Source organism: Toxorhynchites rutilus, chromosome 1 (assembly GCF_029784135.1).
Source record: "Toxorhynchites rutilus septentrionalis strain SRP chromosome 1, ASM2978413v1, whole genome shotgun sequence".
NCBI classification, from domain to species: Eukaryota; Metazoa; Arthropoda; class Insecta; order Diptera; family Culicidae; genus Toxorhynchites; species Toxorhynchites rutilus.
The window spans coordinates 114,885,011-114,905,813 of NC_073744.1; the positions used below are offsets into that span (position 1 = coordinate 114,885,011).

Below are 20,803 nucleotides of genomic sequence, written 5' to 3' on the forward strand. Positions count from 1 at the left end.
GGCCTCTGTTTATCAAAGATGGCCTCTTCTTCATGAGTGCTACCTTCAAGCGGTCCAGTTGTTGGCAGTACAGGTCCGAATCGAGCGTTTGGCCATAGGGGAGTAGCTCATAATAGATTATTCCTTGACAATCCCACAAAACACACAGCAGAACCTTCCCGGTCGTTAATGAGGGCTTGGCCACCGTCTGAATCGCTTCAGCGGGCTTCGACCACGACCGTTTGCGCTTCACGTTGTCGTAAGTGACCCACTTTTCATCGCCAGTCACCATCCGCTTCAGAAACGGGTCGATTTTGTTGCGATTCACATGCGTCGATACGGTCAAAGATGTTTTTTTGCGTCAACGTGTGTGGCACCCATACATCGAGCTTCTTTGTGAATCCAAGCTTCTTCAAATGGTTAATAACGGTTTGATGACTTATCCCCAGCTCTTGGCCGATGCTACGACTGCTACTATGCCGGTCTTTCTCGGCTAATTCAGCGATTTTGTCGCAATTTTCGACGACAGGCCTTCCGGAGCGTGGCGCATCTTCGACGACCTCTACACCAGAACGAAAACGTTGAAACCATTGTTGTGCGGTGGAAATGGAAACTGTATCGGGTCCATAAACTGCACAAATTTTATTGGCAGCTTGAGATGCATTTTTGCCTTTGTCATAGTAGTACTGTAAAATGTGTCGGATTTTCTCTTTATTTGCTCCATATTTGCGAACATTTACTCACGAACGACTTAACCAAACAAGACACTGTCAAGGACTATATTATACCGCGCAAAAATACCTTTCCAACAAGCTATAGTATGACTCGATACAATGAATACAACTAGAACTACTCGCTTACAACGACACCTCGCGGAAATACCGCAGGACTTTTTTGACAGCCTAATATAATTGTAGAAAAAAATGCTATTCAAAATTCCTGGATTTTGGCGCCCTAAAAGGCCAGCGCCCCCGACAGATGTCGGGTTTGCCGCCCGCACACTACGCCACTGACTACATCTACTATTCGTACGATCACTCCTCATAAGTTCTTGACAGGGTTTTGATCTGGTAAACAAACTGACCAGTCCAGAATCTGGAGCCCCTATTCATTAAACTATGCCATGACTTTCCGGATTTTATGAATTGATCCCAAATTACTCAATTATCACGGTGTTTTTAATGCAAAAACACAAATAAATAATTCTGGAGTACTCATTGCACTTCTGACTGTGCGTTCGTGTTGATGAAAAGCAATCTGAACCAGGCCTTTTTGAAAATATTTTCCTCAAACTTGTTTTCGTACTTGTTCGAATCTGCGATACTTGTGCTAACAAATGTTTTATTTTGTTTAATTTTTTATAAATTCTGATGGAACAAATTCTGAACCACCATCTGAAGATGCAGAGGATTATATTAAATGATTGATTGATGAATAGTCGATACCCAATGATGAACGTGAAAGTGTAGGATGTGGAGTAGTTCAGACTCTGATGAAGAAACACATGAAAACAACATTCAGGGGACTGAAAAAGCTACCGATGGTATTTTGTGGCAAAAACTTAACGTAGGTATCGCAGATTGCATCTGCACCCAGAGTTAATTTTTAGCACATGTTCTGGCATCCCGATTTATTGCATTAAATAAGTTGAAAGATAACATAAAATGTTCTACTCCTCAATACATGTATATCATTTGTATAATATACAGGGTTTTCCAACTTTAAATTCCGAAAGTAAATTGAAATAAAACACACTTAGAATTCGAATTTCGATGAAACTTTTATTTCAAATTAAAGTTTGGTTTATGCCATTATGTGTGAAATACAACATCATTCAAATGTCCACCTAGAGCTTCCTCGCACACTTTGATCCGGAACAGGTAATTTTCGATGACTTTTCGGCACATATGGGGCGGTATCTCGGTTATAACTTCACGAATGTTGTCTTTCAAATGTTCAAGAGTTTGAGGAGAGTTGGCATAGTCTTTTGCATAACCCCACAAAAAAAAGTCTAGCGGGTTCAAATCGCATGATCTGGACGGCCAATTGGCATCACCAAAACGCGAAATTATGCGTCCCTCAAATTTCGTTCGCAATATGGCCATGTTCGGTCGTGTTGATGCGAAAATTCAGCATTTTGCTGCTGTTGTTCGTTCGCCCAATCGACGTATGCCCGACGCATTCCATGGTCACCACGCTCTAATGTTTGTACCAGTTGGACTTTATATGGATGTAGGTGCAAGTCCAAATGCAAAATTCGCCACAATGATGTGTTTGACAAGCCCAATTGCTGAGCACGCCGTGGAATCGAAACATTCGGGTCATCCTCCACATTGGCAGCAACAGCAGCAATATTTTCGGCCGAACGCACATTACGATGATGCACAGGTTTCACAATATCCGCTACGGATCCAGTTTGTTCGAATTTACGCACTACATTAGCGATTGTGTGCTCTGTAGGCCGTCCATGACGACCAAAATCCATCCGTAATGCTCGAAAAACATTTGCCGGTTTTGATCATTTTTATAGTATAATTTAACAAAATTAACACGTTGTGCGATGCTAAAACGATCCATATTGTAAAATGGCAGACATTTAACTAACGATATGACGCTTTGGTTGACAGCTATGTCAAACGGTTGTCAGCGCAGGGCTGTATACTTTCGGAAGCCCGAAATGGAAAACCCTGTATATGCTAGATACATACAAACCATTTTTAAGCTTTTAAAATAGCTCACTATTTGCGCATTTGACTCTCATGCACAGGAAATGGCATCTTTTCTGCCAACGCTAGTTTGGGTGTAGAAGTGGGTTACATCTGTGATATAATCGCAAGGTGGACGTAGGACTACCGAATCAATTCACAATGCCTGAACATTTTTATTTTTATTTATATATTTTCAGCCATTCCATGCCAAACCGATATAGTTGTTTTCAGATTTTCGTCAAAAGTGGTAGTTTCGTTCTTTATCGCAACTATTAGACCCGTATTTTTTTATTTTTTTGTTAAGGTGCACATTTTCATTTTAGGGTGATCCGAAATATCGCACACATAATATTTTTCACATAACATATCTCGAAACCAGGGAGGCGCTTTTTTCGTTTTTGAGTTATGATTTTTCGAAGTTACCCGATGCTTCAAAAAATCATTTTCCCTTTTTTCCCAAAAATGACTTGTTTAAAAAAAATATTACTTTTGAACTACTTGACCGATTGAGATGATCGACATATCAAATTAAAGCCTACTAGCTAGCCTTTCTTGAAAAAATAACACTTCCAATTAATTGGATTATAGTCACATATATCCAGTCTAATCGCATAGAAATATTGAATGAAACATGTTAACTTTGAAAAATCATAAATTTGTATGTATTATGTATTATGTGAAAAAACCTCAGCTTTCAGGAAAAAATATAAAAAAATATGGCGCTCTTGGTCCCGAAACGATGTAAGCTATAGAAAACAAAAATAATCAATAATTACGAAAACAAAATCCATTTCTATTATGGGTGTAATATTTTTTCAAGCAAGCTTATTGGCTTTAATTTGATACGTCAATCATCTGAATCGGTCCAGTAGATCAAAAGTTATGAATTTTTGTAGTGAAAAAAATGGGGAAAAAAATGATTTTTCGGACCATCGGTTATCTTTGAAAAATAATAACTCAAAAACGAAAAAACGCCTCCCTGGTTTCGAGATATTCCCTAAAATGGAAATGTTCACCTCAACAAAAAAAAAATTAAAAAATACGACTCTAATAATTTTCTATAAAGAATAAAACTACCACTTTTGACGACAATCTGAGAAACACTATATCGGTTTGGCATGGAATGGCTGTTTTGAGAATTTGCTTTTCTTGTAAGAGTATGAGTGAATACAAGGATGAACATAATATTCGACTCTTTTGAACTGATTGATGGTCCTGAAAAGGATCGATGGTTGATTTTGTAGAAGCAACTGGAGATGGTTGATACATAATTATTTCTTATTCTCGTGAGAAAAATACACGAGATATAAGCTTATTATCAGTATGTATCTCTTCTTTCAGACATATACTGCCTCAACACACGATTTAATATTTGTTCAACGACCACATTTATAGATATTTGTCAACTTGTAGAATCAACAACAACAACGATTCAGTACACATACTCTCTGCGCCTAAAGGTATGAAAACCAACGGTGTACGGAACCCATGTGAGCTTCCGCACCAAAGCTTTCGTAAATTTACAACATTGGCACTGGTGCCAGAGATCGAAATTCACGCTCAGCAGCGAGTTAAGTATTCAGTCAATCAATCTGGTTTTCGATGAGCTTTGCAATGTTGAAATTTTCGTCTTTTCTTTCTCACCGAAAATTCTCTTTCAGAGAGAAAGAGATGCGAGAAAAACTTTTCCTCTCTGAAGTACAACGAGAATGCTTTTTCATCTTTCTTTAGCACTTAAAATATAGCGCGAAAATTCAAAGCTAACTTTACAAACATTAGCCTGTTTAGACAGCGTCTGAATTGTACAAATATTAACCTCTCTCATGTTCATTTCACGATAAAACTCAATGTGTCCATGCAATATTTTCAGCTGCACTGAAGAAGTGAAAAACCATTATCGGCGTCAAGAAGTCACTGAAAAACGAAACCATTTTTCGGCAATCATAACATAAATCAATCAATCATAAAAGTAAAAATCAGCATTGCGTTTCTCGGGAGAATCGAAGTGAGCGTATAACATTTTCTCGCCTCCTATATTCTCAACTATTTTTCACAGTGGGCGAAAACGGATGTTTTTTTTTTCTCAAATCGGCGAGCATTTCGATCTCTGTATACGGTCCCTTTTATATGGTGAAATATTCTCTATGTTAAACATTTCGTATTCACCGCTATCGAATTCATAGCCAATCGATTTATCTATATCGATACATTATCGATGGTTCGGTTTTCACTAAAGCCTCTTATCAGATCGACAGTAGAATAGAAACGAGAAATAGCACATTGATGAGTGAGCGAGAACATTCCACACCAGCTTCACAATTATAACTAAATGGACTTCCGAGCTGGCACCCGCTTATATACAGATTTGTGTGATTTCGATAACCTGTTTTAAATGCAATGTTTAAGTATTGAAACAAGTTTTCGTGTCAATAATTAACAAGCATATGATCGGCGTTAAGTCAGAGGGAACTAAGTTACAGAATTAAAAAAATCCAATTATTGATCGCATTAGGTTAAGCATTTTGTAAGCAACATTCCAGATTTATCAGATTTGGTTTGGCAAATCACGCGTACAGCAGCAATAACCTATCGAAATTGTTTTGAATGATCTATGAACCCCCTTATAGCACCAAAGTTCAAGATCGTTTTTCTCGAAATCATAAAAATGTCACATAGTCTGGTCTGACTTATCGCCGATCATATGAATCTTGGACATTGTATTTTTCGATTGAAGTGATTATCATACTACTCCATTCAGCCGGCAAAGAGGTATTAACGTTCAAAATCTTGTACTCCAAGTGTAACGCTCTCTTTTTCGAAACTTTGAACTTGCACCCCGGTACAGTAATGAAAGATATGGTTCTTCGTCAAAAAATACAGTTACACAAACAGAGATAGTGGGCCTGATCACGAACATCACTGTCACTTACACTTCACTTAATCTTTTTGTGTCTATCATCATTGTCACGTGTAAAAATAAACTTCGTGAAATGAAAGAATTCATTCCCGTTTATGAGAGACATGTCAACTGCATAGTTTCGGGCGTTTGAACGTTATTTCGGGTTGCATTGCTTCGGACGTTTGAACGTTATGTAGGTAAAATTAATAAGTATATGAGATAATATTCCATTCAATTGAACGTATGTTTTAGAATGACATGTTTGCGATTATACCTCGATGATTCGGTATTTCAATGCCAACTATTCGGATTCATTCCATGAATCATTTGCTTGATGCGTTAGTTTGCTGAATCAAACGCTGGTTCAAAGATGAGGGGGAATACTTGGTTGCTCTTGAATAATGTAGTTGTTGAACATATGGGAATGTAGTTTTATTTTCTCTTTCTATAAATTACTCTAGAGATAAAGCATGACTATCATGAGTTTAATAATCGATATCTCGCATACTCTTGTACTCTGCCTTACTCGTTTGAAGAGTGAGAAGTATTTAGTCAACGTTAGTATCATTTTTAAGAACGGTTTTTACAATTTTGATGAATAATAATATCTTCTATATAATTCTATATATAATAAACCCGAATTTATCCATCTCATGATCAGTATAATCTGAGCTACTTCCATATGGGATTCTGAAGTTTAATCCTCTTATCCTTCCCATTCTCGTGTAATTTGAAATACGGGACATGAGGTTTGATATAATTATTTAAACAGAAACTGGTCAGTAGCGTCGGTCAGAAGCATAATTTTCATAAGAAACATCTGATGAGTTTCAAGGAATTTGCCAAAAGCAGAAAATGATTCAGATTTCCTTTAGACGGATATCAAAATTATGGAAAAAGAACTAGAGAATAATTTAAAAATATTAATTTAAAAGCTTTGCAATGATAGATCCTTTTTTTCTTATTTGAAACTTAGATATTCTTTCATTCAAAGTATGTCTTGAAAACAATATCGTTGAAAATATATATTAGGCTGTCAAAAAAGTCCTGCGGTATTTTTTTTGAATTTTCATTTGTTCATAAAATTAGTTACGATCATCTGTTTTAAGTCAAAAATGCGCCGTTTTGTTCGATGACTTGTTCCCAACGAAATGCCAACTTCATAATACCCCTGTTATAGAAGCTCGCTTCCTTATTGACAAAAAACTCGGATAGCCAATTTTCACAGGCCTCTTTTGTGGCTAACTTCTGACTACCTAGCTCGTTCGCCATGGACAAAAACAGGTGGTAGTCACTTGGTGCAAGGTCCGGACTATACGGCGGATGCAAAAGAACCTCCCATCCGAGCTCCCGGAGCTTCTGGCGCGTCACCAAAGAAGTGTGTGGCCTGGCGTTGTCCTGATGGAAGACAATGCGGCCTCTGTTTATCAAAGATGGCCTCTTCTTCATGAGTGCGACCTTCAAGCGGTCCAGTTGTTGGCAGTACAGGTCCGAATTGAGCGTTTGGCCATAGGGAAGCAGCTCATAATAGATTATTCCTTGACAATCCCACAAAACACACAGCAGAACCTTCCTGGCCGTTAATGAGGGCTTGGCCACCGTCTGAGCCGCTTCAGCGGGCTTCGACCACGACCGTTTGCGCTTCACGTTGTCGTAAGTGACCCACTTTTCATCGCCAGTCACCATCCGCTTCAGAAACGGGTCGATTTTGTTGCGATTCAGCAGCGATTCACATGCGTCGATACGGTCAAAGATGTTTTTTTGCGTCAACGTGTGTGGCACCCATACATCGAGCTTCTTTGTGAATCCAAGCTTCTTCAAATGGTTAATAACGGTTTGATGACTTATCCCCAGCTCTTGGCCGATGCTACGGCTGCTACTATGCCGGTCTTTCTCGGCTAATTCAGCGATTTTGTCGCAATTTTCGACGACAGGCCTTCCGGAGCGTGGCGCATCTTCGACGACCTCTACACCAGAACGGAAACGTTGAAACCATCGTTGTGCGGTGGAAATGGAAACTGTATCGGGTCCTGTAAACTCTGTGTTCACCGTACACTACCGTACTCAATAACCGCACTCTCGCACTCGCGTCTGAACGTATCGCTCGCTCGACTGTAACTAACTTGCTTCGACCGGGTTGACATGCATGAACTCCGCATCGTACACCAATACATACACCAAGCGTATCTTTACTTGTCATCTATCAATACCATCGTTCTGTCTCTCGCACACACTGTTTACCGTTCAATGAAGTAATATCGTTACAGGTCCATAAACTGCACAAATTTTATTGGCAGCTTGAGATGCATTTTTGCCTTTGTCATAGTAGTACTGTAAAATATGTCGGATTTTCTCTTTATTTTGCTTCATATTTGCGACACTATAACTCACGAACGACTTAACCAAACAAAACACTGTCAAGGAGTATAAAAGCGCAAAAATACCTTTCCAACAAGCTATAGTATGACTCGATACAATGAATACAACTAGAACTACGCGCTTACAACGCGCCTCGCGGAAATACCGCACGACTTTTTTGACAGCCTAATATTACGTAAAAACAAAAGATCAATGGCCTTTTTCGATGAAACTATCGTCCTGATTCGGGTCTTGTCCACCAATTGCGAATGCTTGAATTACAAAAACCAGCTCTGCAATGTTGGAAAAACATTGCAGTTATTATTTTATATTCAAAATATCAACAGATCAATTCTATACATAATCAATCATAATGATCGTTTTGGGCCAGTGGCCTCCATTGCCATTTTATGGGGTTGCAACTCTCTGTTAGTCTTATCCTTAAAATAGAAACAAAAAAATTCTATTCATTTAGGGCAATCGAAATTATACCTTTCGCCATGTTTCAATCGGTCTACGGGAGCTAAATTTTTAGTCCTCAATTACATCCCATAGCGCATTTATCGAATCCAAATAAACAAATTTACGTTCTCTGGATACGTCAGGATTTCGTTCTAAAAATGCCACCAAGCGGGTGAATTGCTGTTTGTTCATCTTTTCTTTCTCTAGAAGCAAGACAAGATTCAAAATGTCAGCAAAAAAGCTAAATAAATCCGAAATTAAACTTACTCCATTCCGCGTGACTAGCTTTCACCATCTAAAACACAAGTGATAAATATACATGTTTTTCCTCGTGATGTGACAGTATCGTGGTATTCATAATAACACCGGATCATCAAAGTTGTCACGACGGATGAACTCTTCCGGATTCTACACACACGGTGACAGACGTAATAACGTTGTATACAATTCACTTCCTTTTCACCGTGAAGTGATGTTCGTGATCAGGCCCAGTGACTAGTATACACTCACCCATAAACTTAAAGCAAATCAGCAAGAACTCCAGAAAAACTCATTTTTGTCTAAAAATATTCCTATAAGCATAGATTAATATCCTCGCGATTAATTAGAATGGACGTATGCTCAAGCAAAAAATGCATGGTTATAAAGAATTTCCATCTCATGTACCGCATCATTGATACTTTCATTGCCAAAGCATGAAACTATATGTGAGTGGAACTGATTGTATGATAACACTATGTTCTATGCTCCTATGTTCTTCTTGGCACATCGAGGTAGTTCCAAAAATACCGCACAGTATAATTCTAAAAAAAGTCTTTCTAAAGAATTAATCAAGAGGCCTGTGATCATTTCGTCAAACAATCAAACGAAAATCCAGAAAAACGAAGCCGCGCAAAATGGTACTCGTGTTCAACAGTGAACTCTATAATAACAATATCCTATGTGAACTCTATTCTCATCTTCTTCAGGACAAACCTGGCGCCCGCTCAGCTATGGACGATGAAATCCTAAAGACGGTAGAATCTATGCTCGGAAGCAACATTCAAATAGTGGACTGTGAAAAAACCCAAACAATCAGGGAAGAAGAAGTACTGCTTATCAATGGCGTTCCAGTTACCCTGGAAGGATCGGACGGAAATGCGATCAAAAAAGCACTCATCGCTGGCGAAATTCCCTCCTGCGAAATGCTCAACCAATTGCTCTTCCGCGCGGGAGTGTTACGCCAGCCTGTGCAGCTGGAAACATCACTTAGCGTTAAAACTAGCACAGTCACCACCGAAGATATTACCATTGCTCGCAATGGTCAAATATTGGATGAGCGATCTTGCGAGACTAAAGAGAACAATTACTATACAAGTACTTCGAATGAAATTTGGGAACCCGTTAGCAGGCTAAAGAAGAAGAAACAACAGGAAATCGTTAACGCAGAAACGGTTGACGATATGTTGTCCCACCAGCTCAACAATAAATTGTACTTAACAACAAAAGAATCTACTTGCGAAAACGTTCCCACCCACCCAATTCGCCAAAATTCTATTTGTACAGAATCCTCAACATCTTCTTCTACTGAATCAAACTACTCATCATCACGACCAGTCAGCAATGTGTCCAATATTTCTTACGACAATTTTGTATGTCCGATCATTCCCACCCATTTGGTGGAAGGTCACGTTAATAAATCAACCGCCAAAATATCGCCAAATCAGCATAGTGTTAGCTGTGATTCTGGACACGACGAGGTTACGCTTACCTCGGTGTACAGCAGTGGCGTTGGGGGAACCCACGAGTGTTATCCCTTCAACGACATATCGAAGACCAACACCATCAACTCTCTACGGACGGATTCATCATTCGGATGTGAGCTTTCGCCGCCTCCCTCATTCCACAGCAGTGACGAGCCAGACTTTGCAATCATTCCGCAGAACGGTGGCAGCTCATCATCCCCTGCATCCCACAAGCGACGGCATCGATCGACACTTCGGAGCAGGCCCCAAAAACACGTTCCGAAAAATGTACGAAGATGTAACAATAATAAATCTAAGATCATTATAGTTCTTGTTTAAATTTCCAATCGAAGGACATACCCCAGCAGTGTTGTTCCGTTCTTATTTTTGATGTCTTTTGCACATGTTCCGAAATCTGATCACAGTTCTCTCTCATTCGAATAAAGCTGTAAACACTTGGGAAAAAAATTATTCATTTGTATTTTATTCCACAGAATGACGGCAGCAGCGCCAACAGCAACACAGACGACCCCAGCCTCAATGACGACAATGTGAGATTCGAATCTAGATCAGTCGAATGTGCGATTTCGCAACTGAATATGTTTTTTTTCGCCTTTTTTTTGCAGTGTCTGGTGTATCGCGATGGAACGCTGGTTTCCGGCACGCTGGAAACGCTCATTAAACATATGGTGCCAACGGATGAATACTATCCGGAGCAGTCGTACCTTTTTGCATTTCTGCTGAACGCACGCCTGTTTATCAAACCGCACGAGCTACTCCAAAAAATATGTGATATCTGTCATCAGCAGCAGCAGCTGGATCAGCATCTCAAGAGCAACAGTGCAGCGAACCAGGTATTTGACTGAAGCATAAATTCCGGAATGCTTATTATTTACTGTACCTATTTGATCATTCATATCTTGTGTAGACTTGAGCTTGATTGACTATAAAACACGTGGTTTCGCGTCGGCGGTATAGTCGGGGTTGTCTCAATATGTGCATGTGCAAAACAGGATAACACATTGTATGTGCAAAACAGGATAACACATTGAACATTGAATAGCGTTCGAGATGAGCAACGATTTGCTAATCCACAAGTCGTAATGAATGAAAATTCTTCTCAACGATACTTATTCAAACGACAAACTCGAAAGAAGTGCATATTTTGAGCTATCTCAAAGAACTACAGCGAACGTCACTGTAGCGAGTCAATGTGGTGGGTGATTTGATAATGTTACTTGACACGATCACGTTATTGGACACGTTGATGGACTGTACAAATAAATTGTCAAGCCGAAGAATGCCGCAAAAGTAAAAAAAGTCGTGTAATTACTGTAATTCGTGATTCGAATAATGTAAAACAACCAATGACTATTGAAATTTGATATTGACGTTTCAATTGCACCCTTTTCCAATATTTTCTCATAAAAATTCATTATTATTTTACAGAAGATATTCAGATTTTTTTGCTCATTGATTTGAATGAAAGTATCCTGAGCAATTCCGAATGAAATCAACAAATGACAAATATTTTGATTAGAATGAAAGTTTGTATTCCGTTTGGGTTGGAGGAAATATGAGTTTTCCGCAGCAATTGGGAATTTTTTGACTCAAGTGTTACTTTTGAAAAGGGCATATTGATTTTAGTAAGAGAAATCTTACTAAAACTTATGAAAACTATGAGTCGTACCGAAATAGTGTCTTAGAAAGAGTTATAGAGTATTGATGTTTAAATGTAAAAAAAAAATATACTGAGAAGAAAGTACTCTCTTTTTTAACAAAAAAAAAAACTTTAATTTGCAGCATCTAAAATACGTATTTTTAATTTTTTTTCAATTTTTTCATGTAAAATAGAAGTCATGTAGAAAATTTGAAAAATAAGTCCAAGATGGTAAAACTATTTTAGAAAAACATTGTGGAACATCGAATTTTTATGAATTTTCGAAACTTCGAGTTTTTGTATGTTAACAATCGTGTTTAGCCACAAATCATGAATCCTGCTGTGATGTGAAGCAAAAAGGTTCATTATCAATCTCATTCTAAATGCAGCCATTCGCGAGATATTTAAAAAAATATTTCTAATTTATTGTCTTTTTAATAGTAAATGGACCCTTTTAATATGTTTGTTGTGTTATACCGTCATGTTCATGAAATTTTATTAATTTGCTTATAATTTCCAACAACTTTTTCAAAATACATCATTATGGTAAAATATATGTTCAGGAGTTATGTTGAAAAACATTTGAAGACATGTGGGTTAATACATAACGTAGCGATATCAAAAAATCTTGTTTTATCTTAATACTTAATATAATCTTATTCGTGTTGCACAATCAAAACACGAACAGTTTTCAATGTAGAATTGAAAAATTCGAAAAATTCGTGTATTAGAGGCGAATGAACTAAGATGTTCGAAGCCTCTTAAAAACAAAGAACGGAAGGAAAGGTAAGGTAATTCGTGATTGCAACAATGTAAAAACTACACCAATGACTTCGACAATTAAACCCTTGTTTATATAATGTTTTTTAACTTCGCTCGAATCTGTTAGTTTTTGGTATGGATGCAGCGCTGGTGAGAATTAAACTCGAGTGCAGTGCTGCGTATGTTTTTTGTACAGTGTCGACATCTTCGGTGGTGTAAAGCAATTACCTCTATTGCATGAGAAAGCCCGAATGCAGTTTCAAATTGTTAAAAATGGAATGAAAATTATTACTTGATGTTATTTAAATGCTTTTTAAATTGCTTATTGATGCTTATTAAATTTTCTTAAATTTCCTCATGGTTCTACCAAAATTTATTAATTTATGAAATTATTGTCACAGTACTCGATTAACCTTCCTCTCTACTCGCGCATAGGCCTGTCAGAGCGAGGGTAAATGAAGTGGCTGAATTACGAGTAAATGACTATAAAAACTGAATGAAGTTAAAGTAAAATATTTTCTGGAGTTTTCTCATTCAATTATATTTTTTTCTTTAAATAAATACCAATAAATAAATACACAATAGCAATATAACAGAGACACACACAGTCTGTGATAATGGTTACGATTTTGTGCGCGAGTATAGGAGAGTTCTTCTTCTTCTTCAATGGCACTAACGTTCCTAGAGGAACTTCGCCGTCTCAGCGTAGTATTACTTGCGTCATTTTTATTAGTACTTAGTTGAGATTTCTATGCCAAATAACACGCCTTGAATGCATTCTGAGTGGCAAGCTCTAGAATACGCGTGATCATAGTGCAAGTCGGAGGAAATTTCTTTGACGAAAAATTCCCCCGACCAGAACGGGAATCGAACCCGAACACCCGGCATGTTAGTTATGACGCTAACCACTCGGCCACGGGAGCACGTTATAGGAGAGTTAAAAATACTTAATAACCAGCAAAAAACGTGTCACTACATTACATGGAATACATAATTGTAACGGGAAAGTTAACTTTCAATCATAATTTTTATTTTCAATGTGCATATGCGAATTTTCCCATTTTCCCTCAGAATTTTCCGATTTTTCTCTCCGTAACATTAATCTATGGGCAGAGACAAATACAACAAAATAAGGCCAGCTCAAATCGAACTATTCCTTCCTCGGGTTTTGTGCTCACCAACACATTTGGCGATCCATTTTGTGATAGACCAGCTGACCCGGGGAAATTCGTCCCGCCTAAAATTGATTTCTGATATAAATTATTTCCAACATTCACGTTTTCTTACTAAACGACCTTCGTGAGTTCAATCGCTCTTCATTGATTGATTTTCTAATTGGCCATTCTCAATTTCCTTTAACTATGAACTTCCTAGTATTTCCACCAAAACCCGTCATTATGAGCACATTATTCCACCTAAGAATCCATTGTCATTTTCACCTCACGCCAACGACACACGAAGCCTAATTCCGCAAAGGCGAAATCCAAATGGACTAATAACGATGTCATTGTAGAACATATGAGAATTTCTTTTTCTTTTTTTTTAAATTGTTTATTTTTACAGGCTCAGTTATATAAGTTTAAAGGAGCCAAACTCCTAACTGTATTGTTACAAGTACAGGCCGGATTCGATTATATTCAGACTCGGTTATATACAGACTCGATTATATGTGATTCGATTATATACAATTTTGGACTCGATTATATACAGTTTGAAAAAAATATTTTTTTTTCATAGTTCAAATATGACTTATTTCAAGAAAAAATGTAACCTTTCAACGTTGAAGTGAAATTTAAGTGGCTATTATGAGTACAGTGGGGTAAAAATTTTCACTTATTGAATTGCTTATATCGATATTGTTATCACCAGGAATTGCTTATATCGATATTGCAGCGAAAGTAACAAAGATAGAAGTTGAGTGTCAAAGAACAAATTGTAGAGTGGTTTAAGAGCTTTAATTTGATTGAACAATCATGTTCAATATGAGTTTTTGGGATAAAATCAATAATTACGCATTAAAAATTACTAACTTTCCTAATTTTCACTTCCACAATGTTTTTTAAATACACTAATTTAGATGTTTCACTACTATATCCTGTACTAAATTTACTCGTCTTTCAGCAACAGAATTGGCTTTCGTAGCGTACTTTATAGTGTAGAGCTATTATGAGGCAATATAGTCTGAAACAAAAAAAAAAGTTCTATAGCTCTGTCAGTGTTGATTTTCTCCATCAAATATGATCATCTATCACCTCCTGAGAGATTCTGGAATTTTTTTTTCGTTTGAGAAAGGTGTTTTCTGACTTTAAGGGGATGAATCAAAAATCAAATCATTCTTTTATTTTCAATGAACGAAAAATATATGCATAAAATACAAATAAGTAAAAAAAAATATTTTTTTGACTCGATAATATACAGGGTTCGATTATATACAGTGGAAAGAAACCGAAGACTGTATATAATCGAGTCCGTGCTGTATATGTATAAACACTTTTCCTTAATTCTAATGTTAATAATGTAGAAAACCGATTACTCGCGAATAATCGAATAAAGTCCCGACTCAAGTCCAGACTTTTGAACCATGGTTAGAGGCTAACCTTAGAGATAATCGAGTGAAGCCACTGACCCAATTCATCTTCGTTCCACTTACGTTGTCAGCTAGCGATAGTATGTTTGCGGATACAAGATAAATCACTATTTGCCCAGTAAAAATTAAATTAAAAAGTGTTTTTTAAGTTGGGTTTTCAAGTGGGAGCATTTGCTATAACTTTGCGGAGCACAAATATCCCGCGAAGCACCATTTGAAAACCCCTGAACTAAGCGATTATCTGTTATGGATCACGTTTCCTCAAAATACTCAAAATGATTCTGGTGCAAACAAATTTCAAAACAAGGCTATAGAGAGGTAAAAAAGGAATGTTGTCAGTTTCCCCTATTTCTTTATAGTTGCCAGACATCTGAATTCAACACAAACTCAGCTCAACCAAACCTAGATGTTTGAAAAACATAAAGGACCTTTCAGAACAAAAATGCGTGAATGGATTTTGAAACTGAACGAAAGAATGGTGCCTGGGTGAAGCCGTATCATGTTGTTTATTGATAAATGTCCTAGCCATCCAATAAAAATTGTAGACTGCAATATTTTCCTCCAAACATGACCTCTGTGTTTCAACCACTTGGAATAATTAAAACATTAAAAGTGCACTACCGCAACAAATTAGGCGTCAAGCACAAATTACGTAACGTGAGTAGGAGAAGAGTTTCGTTACTTAATGTGACCACGAGGAGTCGAGATTTCGTTACTTAATGTGACATAGGGGGAGGGGTGGGAGTCGTGATCTTTACGTAACAAAATTCCATCTTATTCTTGAATAAATTCACGCGCCCCTAGATACAATTCTGAGACCGATAGAGGTGTGTTTCCAGAGCCAAGATGATAAAGCACGTGTTTTAATAGGCAGTAAACAGGCACTGCTTAATGCATCTCGAATACCGCGTTAATCTACCGAATCATAATTTTGTCATGGCTGAAAAACATAAGCTTATTCCGTCTGTTTTCACAGGATGCGAAATAAAGCTAGAGCGCCTCGATCATGCTGTTCATGTAGTTCTATGCAGTGTCCAATATACGTTGCAGTTTGTTCAAGAAGGCACTGTTCTTCGAATGCATTTTCTCATGGGCTCGATTTTGAAAGTGTGTTGCGAGCTGCCTGAATTCTAGATCATTCGGTACCAAAGAATAATCAAGACAATATAAGTTGCTACAAATTCTTCTCCAGCACGCAGTGCATTCAACTGAGTTGAAAGTCAGATTGTCCCTCTTTCTCGGTAGGTTAAATACTTCCTCGTGATCATGAGGGATCTGACTTAGATGAAAAACTCGAAACAAGGGGCCCGGAATTGGAAACAAAACCTTTCTAGTATGCAGGGGAATCGTTAGCTAATTGTGGATCGATGGATATCCCGTCAAAGCAGAATATATTAAGTCCGCAAACTCCCAAATCGACGAAGTGGAATTAGTACAATATTAAGCCGAGTGGTTTGCTCGTCACGTAAGGACATCCCAAGACCTTTTGCAAGTAGTGAAATGTAACGACAGGAACTGCTGCATTGAACGGAGGAGTAGTTACTTTTGTGTAAATGTTTTCAAATTCGAATATCTTTCGTTCGACCTGTTTTGTTTTCAAACATCTTACGAGCAAAACGATCGAAATATCTCTTTCGAACGAAATGTAAATGCGTCGGAATACAGAATCGGGGTGAATGTTTGAAGTTCTCTCATTGTTGAGCTTACCGTCCTTGGTAAAGCGAAATACTACTTAGATCGGGAACATTTTTCACGGAAATCTACATCACGAAGCTGACAGAGGGGTTTGAGCTTGGAGATACTAAAAGTGTTAAGTTATTGATGGACGAAGGCTTCAGAATTATCATGGCCAATAGTCTGTCTTTCGACGACGGTAACAACTATAGGCGGTTAGTGGGAGCACTGCTATACGTGACTGTGTGTGCAAGCTTCGGGTTCACAGGTGCGGATTGATTGACCCTAGAGGCGAATGAACAGAAAAGTTAAAACCCTCTTGAAGCTAAAAAGAAGAAGAAGAAGATTGTTTGACCGCAAAGCGAACCATGTGCTATTCATTATGAATCAAATATTCGTGGCTCGGGTTCAACGATCTCAATGGTAAATCACACACTGTAGTGATGAATATGGGTAATCCGAAGCAGACGGGGATATTCGTTAGTAAGTTAGCTAAAACTAAAAGTCGTCGACATCACAACCATTTATTATGATACTTTTTTAATATTCTGAACTTATTTTTTTATTAATCCTGTAAATATAATATATCGCACGAAACGAATGTAAATTGGCTCTTAAAAATACCTTTCTTCTTCTTTACAGCAAAAGGCACAATGTCTTAGTCGGTTCGCGTGCAACTTTGTCCAGTTGCTGTCGGAATGGATTGAAACGTTCCCGTATGACTTCCGCGACGAAAGAGTAATGCAACATGTACGCACAATGACACAGAAGTGTATCAACGTTAACAGCAAACTTCGCACCGAAGTATCGACCTTGCTTCAAAATCTTCTACAGCGACTCCGAACGTTGGAAAAATACGAGGAATTTCTGGACAAAATCAACATCGAAGGTGGTGGCGGCAAGGACAGTGATATTAAGCTTGGAGGACAACAACGAACCGATTCTCGCAATAGCAGTCAGAGTTTCCATCATCAGCCGACCGAAAAATCGTCTTCTTCCATCCACTACCAAACCTCTTCGTCTACTTCATCGGTAAACAGTATTACGTCGATCAGCTCAACGCTGTCAACCCCAGACATCACGGATCTATGTCCGAGCCCTTCAGTATTAGCCCATCAGTTGACGCATATCGAGCTCGAACGGCTGTCCTACATCGGACCGGAAGAGTTCGTACAAGCGTTTGCCAAAGAGAATCCCCACGTGGACACCTCGATCAAGGATATGAAGAAGACACGCAACCTGGAATCGTACGTGCAGTGGTTCAATCGGCTGTCCTATATTGTCGCAACCGAGATTTGTAAGCACTCGAAGAAGAAGCAACGTGCCAGAGTGATCGAGTATTGGATCGAGACGGCGCGGGAGTCATTCAACATCGGTAACTTCAATACGCTGATGGCGATAATCGCTGGGTTGAACATGTCTCCGATTGCTCGGTTGAAGAAAACGGTAACTATATAGATTTTGTGTAATATTCTTTAGTATCATTCTAACTTAACTATTGTTTAAACACACAGTGGGCGAAAATTCAGTCTGCCAAGTTCTCCATATTGGAACATCAGATGGATCCCACCAGCAACTTCAGCAGTTATCGATCAACGCTCAAAGCTGCGATGTGGCGTTCTGAAGGGGCAACTGACGAACGACAGCGAATCGTCATTCCATTCTTCAGTCTACTAGTCAAGGATCTATATTTTCTTAATGAAGGCTGCACAAACAAGTAAGCATATTCGACGTAAATTCAAGTTTGGATGGATTACAATTTGTCGATTTTTCAGACTTCCAAACGGCCACATAAACTTCGAGAAGTTTTGGCAACTGGCAAAGCAAGTGAACGAATTCATTGGCTGGAAGCAGGTCACGTGTCCGTACGAGAAGAACAGCAAAATCATCATGTTCCTACAGACAAACAGTATTCTCAACGAGAACACGCTCGCGATGGCATCGTTCGATTGTGAACCGCCGGAGAATAGCAGCGAGAAAGATCGCTATAAAACATTAAAGCACGAGCAGCAGAGCAGCAACTAACTCTCCAAACTGTCCGACATATTGATTTCAGTTCAACCATAATGGAATTCAATCTGTGAACACTAGTTCCAGATCTCACTTTCAAGCGACATATTGCAACAACACATACATAAACTGTTCGTTCTCCGTTTTTTTTTCGGGGGAGGATTCACTGCAAACACACGAAAACAGAACATCATTCACTTGGCACACAGCATTTATGGATAACAGATTTTTAGATATTTTATACACACACAATGGAACTCTTTAAGAATAAGTAAACTTTTATATAATCCATGTTTACGAAACATGCAATGTTTCTACAGGAACAGAAAAAAAGAATGATAAACGAAATTATTGAATCAGTAACAAAGAGTGGTACGGGAAAGCGTACATGTTTTGTACCAAGACATCTTTTGTAGGTCATCGTTCCGTTTTTCTTGTTTCACCCAGTGAACACTTAGAAAGCTTTCGCGCGCGTATTTCAGAAATATGGAAGAAGGCTGGCTCAGACTTTATTTACAGCAAGTTATTGTGATTAGTTTTGTTTGTGTATTGTCACGCTTAGAATATTAAGTATTTATTTCATTGTTGTTCATTATTATTTTAAAAGATTTTATTTCGCTTCGTTTTTTATGGATACGATTTTTTTCGGGAAAACATGCGGATCCCGTAAAAGTTGAAGATATGGCTTTAATTTTAATTTGCCAAGTATTAACTTCTACTTAGTCATGCAGGCAAACGTCTTCGTCATACGTTAGAGAATAGGTGAGCAGCACAAGGTCGTATTTATAATAAAAGCGAATCAAGACGACTACACTTTTTTCTATACCTGACCAAAATTTTAAACATAATGCTTCTAGATATGCTGTGCACATTAACAATCCAAAATACACATAAACACTTTGGGAAATATTTGATAAATTCTTTTTTTTTCTGATTTCCCTTTAGCCCCTTCTCACCTACTTTGTTTCTACATTTCCTATAACGGATCTATTGAACTAAAGTAAGTAGAAAGCAACGTAGACGATTTTAGAGAAGTATGTTTTAGAGAAGTATGTTCTAGATTTTGACAACCATAAAATGTGCATTGTATATGACGAATAGTTTTCCGAGAAGATGATTCATAGGTTCAGGCCCAATGTAAGATCGAGAAGACGATTAACAGAAAACAAGAAAGAAGTCTACATGATATTACAGCCAATGTAATTTACACAAATTGCTCTCACATTAGACGTTATAGACCATACTCTAAAAGTACACACACACACACACACACACAAGTATCAAGAATAAAAAAATAGAATAAGATTTACATACGACAAGTGCAGAACAAATTTCACTCTACACCCTCGAAACGTTCCCTAAGTTTTGTAGTCACTTCCTGGTTGTGCCTGGTTTGGATTTCCAGAATTTCTCCTAATGGGTTTCGTTCCAACGTTTTGTTTACACACAGCTGACAATGTGCTCTTGCTGCATGGCTTTTGAGAATCAAGTCCGATTGTATCTGTTTAGCTTGCGCCGCCTTGTCAATTTGCTTCTGAGCTCCAACGGCGAATCCTTGATATCGGGCTAGTTGGAAACCCATTGCGAACCCTCGCTCGTAGCCACGATCGAAGTCTGCCTGGTACAGCTTGTCACGACCGTCCGCCAAACCATCGGAGTATCCGTTCTGAAAATGTGGAGAATATTATGTGGTTTTATCGGAATCCTGGAAAAATATAGTCATTTAATAAAGTCTAGATCAGCTATACTCAACTTGCGGGCTGTGTTTGGCCCATCAGGTGTTCCTTTATTTTAAACTATTTTGTATGGGTAACAATAAGGAAAACCCAATAAATCATTGCCTATTTTTTGCGTGGAACTACGCTGCCGTTCTACGCATAGTTGTCCCATGTTACTTTTTAACAATTTTCACTTTTCTTCTTAAAACGATGTTTTTATGTCTAAGCTCCCAGAAAACCACGAAAAAACTTATTGTTTGTT

At 38.1% G+C, this 20,803-nt stretch overlaps 1 protein-coding gene across 2 annotated transcripts in view; it reads left to right on the forward strand.

Moving 5' to 3' along the window:
* Nucleotides 1-19,349, forward strand: part of LOC129761975 (ras-GEF domain-containing family member 1B-like) — a 100,515-nt gene extending 81,166 nt beyond the window's left edge. The window contains exons 2-7 of one of the 2 annotated variants that reach the window (XM_055759859.1): nt 9,375-10,418; nt 10,625-10,681; nt 10,757-10,984; nt 17,456-18,259; nt 18,328-18,530; nt 18,589-19,349. In XM_055759859.1, coding sequence (XP_055615834.1) covers nt 9,399-10,418; nt 10,625-10,681; nt 10,757-10,984; nt 17,456-18,259; nt 18,328-18,530; nt 18,589-18,838 — 2,562 coding nt within the window. In that variant the 5' untranslated portion in view covers nt 9,375-9,398 and the 3' untranslated portion in view covers nt 18,839-19,349. The remainder of the gene's footprint in view (nt 1-9,374; nt 10,419-10,624; nt 10,682-10,756; nt 10,985-17,455; nt 18,260-18,327; nt 18,531-18,588) is intronic. The other variant, XM_055759858.1, reaches the window with a different exon arrangement.
* Nucleotides 19,350-20,803: the final 1,454 nt, after the last annotated feature.